The sequence below is a fragment of the Triturus cristatus genome, chromosome 5_1, assembly GCF_964204655.1.
Source record: "Triturus cristatus chromosome 5_1, aTriCri1.1, whole genome shotgun sequence".
Classification (NCBI taxonomy): Eukaryota; Metazoa; Chordata; class Amphibia; order Caudata; family Salamandridae; genus Triturus; species Triturus cristatus.
In genome coordinates, this window is record NC_140587.1 from 816,745,119 (window position 1) to 816,758,209 (window position 13,091).

The following is a 13,091-nucleotide window of genomic DNA, read 5'->3' on the forward strand; positions in this document are numbered from 1 at the left end:
ACATGTGTTGATGCATGCTAGTATTTCCCCAAAATATTCATATTGGAAAATCAGTGTAACCAGTTTCAATACGATTATGGGAAACAAAAATAAACAAGCATTGGCAAAGCCAGTAAGTCTGAATTTGGTGGTCACTTTTTTGGTTTTGTCAATGTGTTAATTGTTTTGGCATGGTTTTTGTAAACTCTTATTGGTGTGGGAGCTGCCAAGCCCTCACCATTATAACAAAAATTGTCAAAAGCAAAAATTGTTTTTGGTCTCAAAAAGCACACACTGCCTCTGTAGTTACTAGCACTGAAGAAAACTGTGTGTGCCGATATGCTCCTTGTGAAAGAGCAGAATGCGGTCACTCAGAGTGAAGCCAGCCGATACAGAGCGAGAGAAACATAATTTTTTAATAAACACAAAAGGTCATGGTCAACGCCCAACCAAATTAGAGGCCCAATTATTAAAGAAAGTCTCAAAAGTGCACCCATGGTGTATGTCCTTGCATTAAGTGCAGCTATACGGCTTTCGTGAATTCCCAAGAATTTACAGAAGTAGGACAAGAAATAGTACTTCCAGAAAATATTTGTGAACTGCGTTTTAGCGTGAGCAAAGATGCATGTGTAGTTTTGCTCATGCGAAAATCTGAGTGTTTGCAAGTTCACTTTCCCTCCAACCACTTTTTCACCAACTCTGGAAGAAGGTTTACGTCTGCCATTGTCAGGAGTAAATTTCCAACATTTGTCAGCATGGGAAAAGATCAGATAAGAGTTGTTGAAAACCCTTAAAACATGCAAATTAGTAGGCTTGCACAGACTCAAAAGGGCATTCTAACCCTGGAACTATTGCTTACCACTCCCTTCAGTATGTAGATCTGCGGAAATGTGGCAACATAAGGAGATTGCAAGTATTCAAACACTACCATGATATAAGCCCTGTCCTAATCAGAGAGGCTATAGCAGAGCTCTTACATAATGAGATTGCTGCCATAATTTGTCGCCGCACTACATGCCACCAAAGGGGCAAGTGTATTTTGTTACAGGACAAGTAGATTTATGAAGCAACCTGCCCCATGGACAAGTAGATATTGTATTAAATTCCACACCCCTGCAAAGGTAAGTAACTTGTTCCTTATGAAGAAAATGTGAGTTTATTTCTGGGTGAATCATCCAAGGTAATAAGGTATCCATCATTAACCTATAAAGGTCTATCGGGACACCTGTGCGCCAATCTGTAACTGTTTGGTTGAAGTTGAAATTGTTTAGCTACAGAACTTTTTTTTCTGCTAGTGTCAGTGATGTAGGCACAAAGTATACTTTTTTTTTATTTGTATTGCTTTCATAGGCCGCACCATTATATCAACATGCCAGTGAAGTTCAAACCAAAATCAAGCGGCAAGTTCGAAGGTGCAATAGTTGCTCATACAGAAAAGTGTGGCAGTCTCCGGATTCAACTTATTGGTGAAGCTTTCAACACGTGACTTTAAATTTCAAAATACTGCTGCCCTGTCCTCAATCTAAATTATTAAACTAATGCTAATTATTTTTCATGTCACTTTGTAAACACTACAGTATTGTTAAGATTAACTTTACTTGATTAGATAATCAAGGAGTTTTTGCTTACACGATTAGCTTGTTAAAAGACTACATTTGTATTTTGCAATGAATGTTGAATTAACGTCATCATGTTTCTGTATTTAAATTTTGCACTTTTGTTGTTTCAAGGAAACCTATATTACTATATTTTCTTGTATATATTTAAATATGTATTTTTGTAACCAGTGTTTTCAAAGAAAAGTAGTTTTTTAAATACATATTGTCTCAAAAAAATAATGTTAAATAAATGCTGCTGTACAACACACACTTGTAGACTGTTAAATGTGTTTCCTTACCCTTGAAGTAAATCGTTTTCTTTGGTGATTATCTTCACATAAAGTGCTCTCTTTTCACCTCAGTTTTGATTAGAATGAATGCATCCTTCTGATTACATAAAATTTACAACTATCCCTAGGTATCTGCCTGCATTTGAAAATGTAATCAGTTTTCATGGTCTTGGCGAAACTAGAAGCAGAGGGGTGTGAGCTGAGGGTAGGTTTAGGTATGTGAAAGTGTGTCTAGAGAACTATGTGGAGGTGTATTGAGAAGTAGGTGGAGGTAAAAGCAGGGTGTGTTTTTGTTATGGGGCAGTGTTGTAAAGTGCATGTGGGTTTCTGAAACAATGTGGGAAGAGATGGGGGTGTAGGACTGTAGTTAGGATTTAAACTGGAGATATCAGTGTAGGGATCTAAATGAAGAAGCTTTTGTACATAGGTTAGAGGTGTGGAGGAGAGGTAGACTGGGAAGATTGTTGATAATAAATCATGGTTGAAGGATGAATATTTAGGTGAGTGTTCACAGAGGTGTGTGTGTGTGTAGGTAGGTAGAAGTTGAGGAGTGTGAGAATAGGTAGAGAAAGGGGTTTAGGTAAAGGAAGATAGTTGTATATGCATGTGTGTAGGAAGATAAAGCTGTGTGTACTAAGAGTTGAAGGTAGAGACCTGAGTGTAGGCACCTATAGAAGTTGATGAGATTAGATTTTAAGTATGAAACACACAAAAGGGGATGGGAGGCTGCTTGCAATAAACCTAAACACTGGCAGTAACTCGGGGTAGCACTTCAGCCCATCATTCTTTTGCTCACCATGCCACCTCGGTTTTAACCCCGCCACATGCAAATCAGTCTTTACCCTGTTCCTTATGGGAACAGTTCAGCTAAAATGCCAAACCAGGTCCTCCCTAAACCAGAACACAAGCAACCCAGGACCCGTTATGCCCTAGTTATGGGCTCATCAGCCAGTTCAAGTTTGGTTCCAGTGAAACAGTGAACATGGGACCCACGTTTGGGCATACCCATGCCACGGAGGGTGGTAAATAAAATGCACAAAAAGTGATGGGAGGCTGCTTACAATAAGTCTTAACTACTGGAAATAGCTCACGGTAATTCTCCAATCTATTGTTCTTTTGCTCACCATGCCACCTCATTTTGGACCCAGCCATATGCAAATCAGTCTTGACCCTGTTCCTCATGGGAACAGCCCATCCCGAACTGCCCAGCCAGGTCCTCCCTGAACCATAACACAAGCAACCCAGGGCCTGCCATTATATTTTAGTGCTCAGAAATCGTGAAAGGGACCCTTGTGCGACCTGGTATAGGGAGAGTCCCCCTGTGGTAAGATATTACACAAACCTTTGAGTCTATATTTATGTTAAGTGTAGCAAACTCATACACTGTTGGCAAGACCCTTGGACCCTCTAGGTTGGGGGGAGCCCGGTTGCATTGTAGAGCAGTTCCTTTGGCCATTACATTGATCTGACCAATATCCTGTGATCAGTACACCATCCGGCACTAGAAACAGACATTTTCTCCTGTCCCTTCCCCTCTACACAGGCGATCAATAGTGATGAGACAAATCTCATTACCCAATTGGGGTAATTTGGAAATACGACTGCTTCTGACATTCAGAGACAATGATCAACAATGTCATATCTATCTGGTGCTTACAGACCTTAACTCTAATTATGGCCCCCTCAGTTAACAGCACAGGTGATCCTAGGTGGGACTGCTGGAAAATCATGTTGATATCTCCAATCAGGGTGTGACCTTCAAGGTGCAAAGGAGCTGACCGCAGCAGATGTGGTACCTTATCCCTGTGATAGATGCCGCACATAAATATCAAAATTAGTTGGAAACTTCAGATTGGTTGAGGGATGGCACACAGGTGGACGCAGCCTGTGAGAGATTACAGCTTAAAGATATAGTGAGGAATCCATTAACAGATCTGTGACATCAGTCCTAGATTGCCTGCCATACACATGAGTTTATGAAGTCAGCTGCGATCTGACAGACTATTACAACACCAGGAAGTACCATTGTCGGAATGCATCCTGCAAATCAGCCCAAAACCATATGGCTCTTAAACACAATCTTCCACATTGTGATGTGAAGCCAGATTCCACTGTTGGAGAATCAGAACATAATAGGCGATCTCTAACTCAGGTTAAAAATCGCCAAAATGAATTCTCAGCATCCGACACACGAGGATCAAGACTGCTGACCTTTATTGATTTTTGACAAAAACAAAGACAATATGTAAACCAAGTAAATAAGAAAAAAGAATGTGCCCTTCCATAAAATCTATATTACAGTTGTATCGCAGAACATGTCAAGCACAAGTGGAGCAAGTAAAAGAGCAAAATAAGGTAAAGGGAAGATGGTAAGACTGTGCAGTAATTATAGTTTGTTGTTGGTGTCTGTAAACGCACAGTAGGAACTACAGTAAACACCCGATTGACATAATGAGTACGAGTGAGTTGGTTATCAATTCATTATAGGTTGCATTACTGGTAGTTAAGAATAAATATTTAAGGTGGAGTATACAATGAATCATGCTGTTCAGGCCATAGTAGGAGGACCATCTGCCTAAAGTGGTTTGAATGGTAGGGTAGCCGCTGTGAGAAGTTGGCCTGATATATGATGTCACTAGTTCTAGTGTACACCTCGTATCAGTCCAAACAACCCTTATGGTGAATGGTTGTAAACTCAACCTTATAGACCAGCTATCCTAGTGGTAGCATGGACAAGAGCAGTCTTAGGCTAAACTCTGTATGGCATGTGAAGCCAGCTGTTATACCATTTGCAATCCCTTGAATACCAAATGAAAGGACACCACAACAGATATATATAAAAATAGGATGTATTTATTCTAGTCAAAATACCCTCAGCACTCTTTATGAGATTCGAGGTAAGTACAACACAGTCTTATTTAAGCATACATAAGTCACACAGGTAAGTAATACAGTTAGGCCCTAGGGGCCACGCAAATCATATACTAAGTAAGTGGTATAAGGACCACTGTCACAAACACAGGTTAGGCCTAGGGAATCGCTGGGGTTACACTGTCCTACCAGTTGCTAGGCAGTGGGAGGCCCACGGGATTCAGGTGCAGTGTGGAAACACTCACGCGTAATGCGTTAAAGTCGATAGAAATAGTGATGTTTAGAAATTAAGAGTTTTAGGACACTTCGGGAAGAGCTAGGAGTTGGAGACTTGGAAACTAGACCCTAGGATAGTCAATACCCTTGTGAGCACCGGAGTACTCAAGTTACCTAGCCCACGGGCTGCGGGTGCATAGGTGTGAACTTGCGTCGGGTTTCGTCGTCGACTCCTATGGATGCCTGAAGAAAAGATGCTGACAGGCAGTCAGTGAAGAGTGTCCTGTGGATTCCAAGTTTGGAATCAAGAAGGAAGGTACCTGCAAGCAGAGGGGACAGAGTCTAGGTTACCAGCCAGGAGCCGGGAAGGAACCAGGAAGGAACCAGGCGATGTCGTGAAGATGCAGGTGAAGAGGTGAAGCTTGTCGCAGCAGCCACGGGTACCAGGAGGTGTCGATGACTACCAGAACCAGGAGGCGAGCTGTCCCACGAGGGCTCTTGCTGTTGGCGTCGATGTCGAGTTTGGACCCAACAAGCCTTGGCAAGCGCAAACCACGCAGAATGATGGATTCGCTTCTGTTGCAGACCAGGAAGGCCTGAGGTGCTTCTCTTTCACAGGGAAGCAAGGGCCTGTCTAGAGGAGCCAAACCAGCGGTGGAAAGTCAAGGGTTCGTCGTCACAGAGGTTACTAGCCAACGGGCAAGCAACCGGACAGATGCGTCGAGCAGGAAAATGCAGAAGGGCCCCACGCAGAACTCGTGGAGTGTGGAGGGCTGATCTTTGGTGCAGATGGTGCTCGGGGTTGGGGCTTCTCAATCCTCAGAGCACAACTTCGAGGATGCCTCAGAAGCTGCGCAGGAAGCTAGTAGCCAATTTTCCCAGGTAGCCAGTCCCACGTCTCTCGTCGCCTCCACGGATCTCAGCTTTGATGTGGATCAGGGTCGGAGAAGTCTGGAAGTCAAGGCGCTGGTCAGGCTCTGCAGTCGGTTCCTCGTAGAACTTGGGCAAAGCAAATGGCAGGTCGCTTGATGGTGCCTGTTTGCACAGGGTGGCCACTCCTTGGCCACAAGGGAGATTCTTCAGTCTTCTTCCGTAGTCGAATGTCGAAGGTCCAGAGTTTCTATTTAAGTTTGTTTTCAGGATAATCCAAAGTCCTAGGGACTCAGCTCCCACTCTTATACTAATCTGGGGGGCTGGGTTACCTGCTAGGTCCCTCCTATGGGTGGGACCAGAGAGGGGGGTGGTTACACCCCCTTCCCTTTGTCCAGTTTTGCGCCAGGACTGGGGCTGGAGTGCCCCAGCACCGGTTTGAACCGGACTATGCATGGGACACCTTGTGTGCCCCAGGCAGTGTCTTGTTTCTTTCATCCCTCCCTGCCCCAATACACTAAGTCCTGTCTAGGGTGGTGCTAGCACCTCCCCAGGCAGGAAACCTATTGTCCAAGCCTCCCTCGCTGGAAGGACTCCCAGCAGCAGGAGGTCAGACTTGTGTCTGTGGCAGCAGCATCCATTTTGTGATGCTGGGGCTCTGGTTAACTTTAACCGGGTAGTAGGTCTTCAACATGTCTTCTCCCTCTAGAAGGGAGGAATACTATCCTCATCGCCAGAAATGGTGTGGGGGTAGTATTCCAAAGTGTTAGACACCTTACACAGTATGTTTTGATAAAGCCAAACCATAGTTACCATAACCGCGAGGATTATAAGGCACTTTAGGAGTATATGGTAGGCGATATCATAGAACAGCTAGAAGGACATGGTTCCGAAAGCTGCAGACAGGCTCAACTCATGCTAGAGCACCATCTCACATGTTACCAAGCACTCTGCCTTCAGGATTGTTAAGGCCTGCCATAGGAGTGACTGATAGGTTACCCATGTGTCTATATATAAGGTAGGTATAGGAATACTACACCTAAGCAAGGGGTGATTACACGACCTTGCACCAGCTGAGTGATCAGCCAGTTGTGTCATAATGGAAGGCCAGCCAGCTGTGGCATAATACATGCTGCAGCCCCTGGTAGGCCTAGGGTACACCTATGCCCTGGGTACCTAAGGTACACTGTACAGGGCCCTAGAAGGTGATCCTTACCAATTGGGTTATGTACCTAAAGTACATAGTATGAATTTAGAGAGAGAACAGCTGGGCTGTGGGTCTGATTAGCAGGCCCACAGCCACATCTAAGTCGAAAACCAGTGAAGCAAAAGCAAAAAGTGGGGGTGAACATAGAAAGCAGACCCTACTCTCCTACAGCCGCGTTGCGTGAACTCCACATAGGTCTCTTTGGCGGGCACCAGGGAGTAAGTTGCAGCAAGGTATTATCTGCTCCTCTGAGAAACCTAATTAATTCATGCCACATATGAAACAATATGATACTAGAGCCCTTCCAGTTGGTGAGAACAAAATTTACAATCTAGAATCGGCATTAAGTACAGAAGGATTTTTTTCTGCTTCCTTTTTTATTTATGGATCAAGTTGTCCTAGCAATAAGTAGGAGAATGTATGAATGGGGTAATACCCAAGGTACTTTTAATAAACTTAAAAATGCTATCCCAGTAATTTTGTAGTGTGGGACAATAAAAGAGCATGTGTGACAGGTCACCTGTGTGAATATCACAGTTCCAGCAGGAAGGCTCTAGTCTAAGGTTAAGTTTATGTAGTTTTTCGGGGGTCCAGAAGGTCCTGTGGCTAAGCATATATTTATTCTGATCGATACATCTGCCTTTGGATTTCTCACTTTTTGAATTACCTCCCCCCTATGCGCAGCATTCCACTGAAACTTTTCTCCATAGTTCTCCCACGTTGACAAGGGTGTCACACTGTATCGGCTCTACATGCAACTCCTTGTGACGTCATAAGAGGACCTTGTCCGGCGTGCTAACATCAGTTCCCTTTTTTCAGCGCTGTCGACGCTTAACGGTTGTCCAGGCTCTCTGTTTCTGGGCTATTTCTTCAGAATATCTTGTTGAAACTTTGTAGCTGTTGTAGATGTCTCCTCCAAAGAAGTCTGGCTTTAAGCCATGTAGGGAATGCAGTGGTCAAATGTCCATAACCCTCATGAGGACCGCCTCTAGTGTTTATCGTCGGACCACAACGTCGAGGCTTGTTAGTCGTATAGGCACACGAACACCAAGGCCTTGAAGGAAAGGGAGGCTAAGTTATTTATGGCTAGAAGAAGAGGAAGAGGCAGAAGAGGGGTCGTCTGAGATCTCTACCTTGTTAGAAGATCTTGAAGTATGGGAAGACTGCAACTTCGAAGAGGAAGAATGAGAAGAAGCTGTACCATAGGTCTCGATGTCACTCTTCTAAGGACAAGTCTCCAGAGTCCAGGATCTCGCATAGAGAGGAAATAACTCCAACTCCGTCTCAGAGAATGTCTCCTGCTTCGTCTCCAAGAGCTAATAATCCTCTTCCAGCTCCAAAGCCTGATAGTCCCCCTCAGGCACCGAAGACTTTGACTTCACCTCCAGCATCGGGGCTGAGGACTCCGACTCCTCAGCTGGAGCCAGATTTGGTGCTTCCTCGTACGGCACCAGAGCCCTCAAACCAGGATCCAGTTTTCCGATGCTCCCGACACCGGGCTCGGTTCCATCCAACTTTCTCAATGCTATGTTTTGCATTTTTTCAAGGGCTGCAATCCCATCTGGTGTGCCTGCCGGCCCCATGGTTCTGCTTGCTTATTCACTTGGAGGTTTTCCACCTCCCTTCCAGCAGGATCCTTTCATGCCCATGTGTCCTTTGGCCTGGCCTCTGTAGGCGCCGAGACTGCTGGCGCCGTTGCCATTGCAGGAAGGGCGTGATCATTTATTGAAAGAGACATCTTCATCGCTGTCTGGATCCAATCCAGCACCGCTTCATCGACAACCTGCTCCACCGACTCTGCCTTTGGATTGTCCTGCGACGCCGGTACCGAAGTCACTGGCGCCGCTAATGCTGAGAGTCTGATCTTGTAGGGAGACTCAGAGGCTGTTAGAAGAGGAAGCGGTATCATGAACAGCATGAAGGCGCTGAGGAAGGTGAAATGGTGGATTTGGATCTTGATTTCAAAGGCCTGCAGGAAGCAAGTAGATTGGATACATCCCCTGAGTGGGAGTTAGTGCCTAAGGGTTTGCTACCTCTAGAAGTGATGTCTTATCATGAGGTGAGATGAAAGGCTGCAGAGTTATTGGACTTGCCTCTTCCATCTGGCGAGTTAACGTCTAATATCCTTACTGAGTTACTTCATTCACCGGCCTCTTCATCAGAGCCATTATTGCCATTCTATGAAGCTTTAACAGAGCCTAACTTGGAGATCTGGCAAAAGCCTTAGACCTCTGCTGCAGTTTCTAGGTCAGTGGTCAGAAGATATAAGGTGGCTCCTGGAGACCCGGAGTTTTTGTCATCTCAACTTTCGCCCAAGAGTCTGGTGCTTCTGGCTTCTTGCTCTTCCAAGTTGTCTGCAGGTTCTTTCCCCATCACGCCTGCTGATAGGGAGTCCAAAAGGATGGAGCAGTCAGCCCAAAAGATATTTTCTTCAGGAAGTATGGCCCTTAAGTCTACTAATGCGACTTGTCTTTTAGGCCGTTTGTTCATGCCTTAATAGATTCAGCGAAGGAGGTCATCCCTAAGTTGCCAGCAGATCTTCAGAGCATTTTTCTGAGCTGTTGTCAGATGCTCAAGCGGCTGCCCGCCAAGTTATACAATCAGGGCTGGACACTGCGGACTCAGTGACAAGAGCCATGATTTCTTCTGTGTCTACTAGACGTCATGCCTGTTTGAGGGGATCGGGCTTTTCACCAGATATCCAGGCTACTCTTTAAGACTTACCATTTGATGGGTCTTGCTTGTTTGAGGCCAAGGCTGACTCCGCTTCAGTGATTTAAGGACAGCAAGGTGACTAGAAGATCCTTGGCACTTTGGACCAAGTGTAGGGGCAATTTAGCAAGTTTCAATCAATCAAATCAATCGGCTTGTAGAGAGCAAACTACTCACCCAGAAGTGTCTCAAGGCACTTGGGGAAGGGGGGTGTCCGTAGCAGTCTGGAGGGTCACTGAGTTCCATCGATGAGCCAGGTCTTGAGGTCCTTTAGGACTGTAGGAGTGATGTGGTCAGTCAGAGGTGGAGCAGAAGGGAGTTCCATGCCTTAGCCGCGAGGAGGGAGAAGGCGTGTCCTCCTGCTCTGGTTTTTTTGATCCGAGATACCGTCGCGAGTGATAGCTGGGCCGAGCGGAGTGAACGTTGGGGAGCGTGGAACGTGAGGCGGTGGTTTTGGTTGGCGGGTCCGGTGTTGTGGATGGCCTTGTGTGCGTGGGTGAGAAGCTTGAAGGTGATTCTCTTCTCGACAGGGAGTCAGTGTAGGGTCCATAGGTGTTGGCTGATGTGGTGTGGTAGGTTGAGGACTAGTCTGGCAGCAGCGTTCTGGACATTCTGGAGTTTGCGGGTGAGGTTCTTGTTGATCCTGGCGTCGATTGCATTGCCGTAGTCCAGTCTGCTACTGATAAGGGCGTGTGTGACGGTTTTACTGTGTTCGTGGGGGATCCAGTTGAAGGTCATTCGGAGTAGGTGGAGGGTGCGGTAGCAGGAGGAGGTGATGGCGTTGACCTAGCGATCCATTTTGAGTTCAGAGTCCAGGAGGATTCCGAGGTTGTGTGCGCGGTCCGTAGGGCAGGGGCTGGGTGGGGCCACCAGGCGTTGGGGTGTTGGGCCATGATGAGCACTTCGGTTTTGTCCGTGTTGAGTTGTATGCTGTTTCTGATGGATACATCTGCCAGTGGATTCCTCACCTTGTGAATATCCCCTGCGCCAGCAACATTCGGAAACTTTTGTAGCAGTCCACGCCGATGAGATCAAAGACGACGTCACAGAGACACGGCTCCGCTCGTGACTCCGCTGACGTCACCGGCTCCATAAGAAGACCTCGTCGGCATGACGACGACAGTTCCCTTTTTTCCGCGCCGTCGACGCCAATGGATTTCGGGAATCGCTGTTGGTAGCTTCACTGTTACTGTGTGTTTCTTCTGGGTTTCTCTGTTTCTCTTTCGAAGAAGATGTCGACAAAGAAGTCGGGCTTCAAGCCCTGTTGTGAATGTGGCAAACACATGTCGATCACGGATCCACATGACGACTGTGTATGGTGTTTGTCATTTGACCATGATGTGGATGGTTGTTCTTGCTGTCGCAAGATGAGCTCCAAGGCTCTAAAAGAAAGGGAGGCGAAACTCTTCATCGCTAGGATGAAAAAGGAGAAGAGAGGAAGAAGGAAGTCGAGGTCGGCGTCGAAGTAGACTTCGGGGCATGCTTCACGATCCAAGAAGCACAAGAAGAAGAGGAGGCATTCTTCTCTGACAAGAGTTCGGCGTCGAAGTCACCAACTCGACGCCGAAAGGACTCTGTGTCTCCCTCACCCGTTCCGGATTCGCCTCCTGGTCCTTCTTCTCAAGTGGCTTCACCGGCTCCGGCTAAATCTCCGGCTCCGGTTTCATCTCCGGCTCCGTATCCGGCCCCGGTTGAGGAACTTCAAGAACCGGTGAACCTGCGACGCCGTTTATTCCACCGTCGGCGCCGGTTGGCCCGAGTCCGGTGATGCCTGACCAGTACCCTGCATTCCCTGGACCAAGTCAGGACCCCTCGCATTATTTAAATGCTATGTACGGGGTATTTTCGAGAGCCATGTACACCACTGGTGCACCTGCGGGTCCGACTGGTCCAATGGCATTCAATTTGGGGGTGCCGCAAGTCTATCCGCAGGCCCCTTTCATGCCATTTTTTCCGGCGACGCCGTCTTGGCATCTACTGCCGACGCCGCTTCCTTCTTCACCGGCGCCGGCTCGACCTCGTTTGACGCCAGCTGCTCCTGCGGATCCACGTTCGACGCTGGCGCCGTGCGCCGCCGACGCCGCTTGTACGGATTCGGTCCAGAAGGGAGGCTCAGAGAGTGGTTGATGAGCGGAGGTACCTTCTGGAAGAAGCAGAGGAAGGTGAGCTGGTGGAGTCTGACGAGGTGTTTGAGGAGCTTAAAGAGGCTAGTGGGTTGGATTTGTCTCCTGAGTGGGAAACTACTTCACCTTCCAATGAACCCTCGAAGGATGTGGCTCCATATCATGCAGTAATCAGGAAGGCTGCGGAACTGTTGGATCTTCAGTTGCCAACTACCGAGTTCAAATCGAATATTCTGACTGAAGTATTGCATTCTCCCGCTGCAGTTTCGGAGCCGTTGTTGCCTTTTAATGAGGCCATTATTGACCCTGTGTTGGAGGTGTGGCGTAAGCCTTTTTCTGCTCCCGCAGTCTCTAAGACGGTTGCTAGGAGGTATAGGGCGGCTTCAGGGGACCCTGAGTTTTTAACATTGCATCCATCGCCTGAGAGCCTGGTGGTTCAGGCGGCTTGTTCAGGAAAGTCCAAGGGTGCTTTTCCTCAGGTACCAGGTGACAGAGAGGCTAAAAAGCTAGATCAGTCAGCCAAGAAGGTCTTTTCATCGGCTGTACAGTCGACTCTGTTGGACTTGCCATTGATGGATCTGGTTTATTTGGCAAAAAGGCAGATGCTGCTCTTGAACGTTTTAAGAAGAGCAAGGTTACAGCTAAGTCTCTGGGCCTTCAATCCCAGTCAAGGGGGTCGTTTAAAAGATAGTGGTTTCGGAAGGGCAAACTTTCGTTCCTACCGGCAGACCCAACAGCAGCAAGGCTCTTTGTCTAAAGGATACAGAGGTAGAATGAGGGGTCGCTCACGTGGCCGTCAACTCTCCTCCTCTTCCTCTTCAGCCCCTCCTTCCACCGCAATGCAGCCCTAGATCCACCATTCTGGATCATGTTGGTCCTGTGGGGGGCGGGCTTACCCATTTTCTACAAGATTGGGAATCTGTAACTACAGATCTTTGGGTTCTAGATCTTGTAGAAAATGGGTACGCCCTTCCCTTTCGGGAATTCCCTCCAAATTACCCTCTTTGTCAAGGGGCTTGCTCAGAGAACCACCGTCTTCTCCTACAGGAGGAAGTCTTGAAGTTGTTTCAGAAAGGTGCGATAGAGGTGATCCCAGAGCACGAGAGGGGTCAGAGATGCTACTCCCGGTCTTTCCTGATTCCGAAGGACGGCAGATTGCGTCCGATATTGGACCTCTGAATCTTGAATCTTTTTCTAAAGCAAGAGAAGTTCAAGATGCTCACCC

At 47.0% G+C, this 13,091-nt stretch overlaps 1 protein-coding gene across 5 annotated transcripts in view; it reads left to right on the forward strand.

Annotated features, from left to right (window-relative positions):
* CEP192 (centrosomal protein 192) overlaps nucleotides 1-1,846 on the forward strand; it is a 1,978,693-nt gene extending 1,976,847 nt beyond the window's left edge. For all 5 annotated transcript variants that reach the window (XM_085605862.1, XM_085605865.1, XM_085605864.1 and 2 more), the window contains exon 46: nucleotides 1,330-1,846. In XM_085605862.1, coding sequence (XP_085461988.1) covers nucleotides 1,330-1,465 — 136 coding nt within the window. In that variant the 3' untranslated portion in view covers nucleotides 1,466-1,846. The remainder of the gene's footprint in view (nucleotides 1-1,329) is intronic.
* Nucleotides 1,847-13,091: the final 11,245 nt, after the last annotated feature.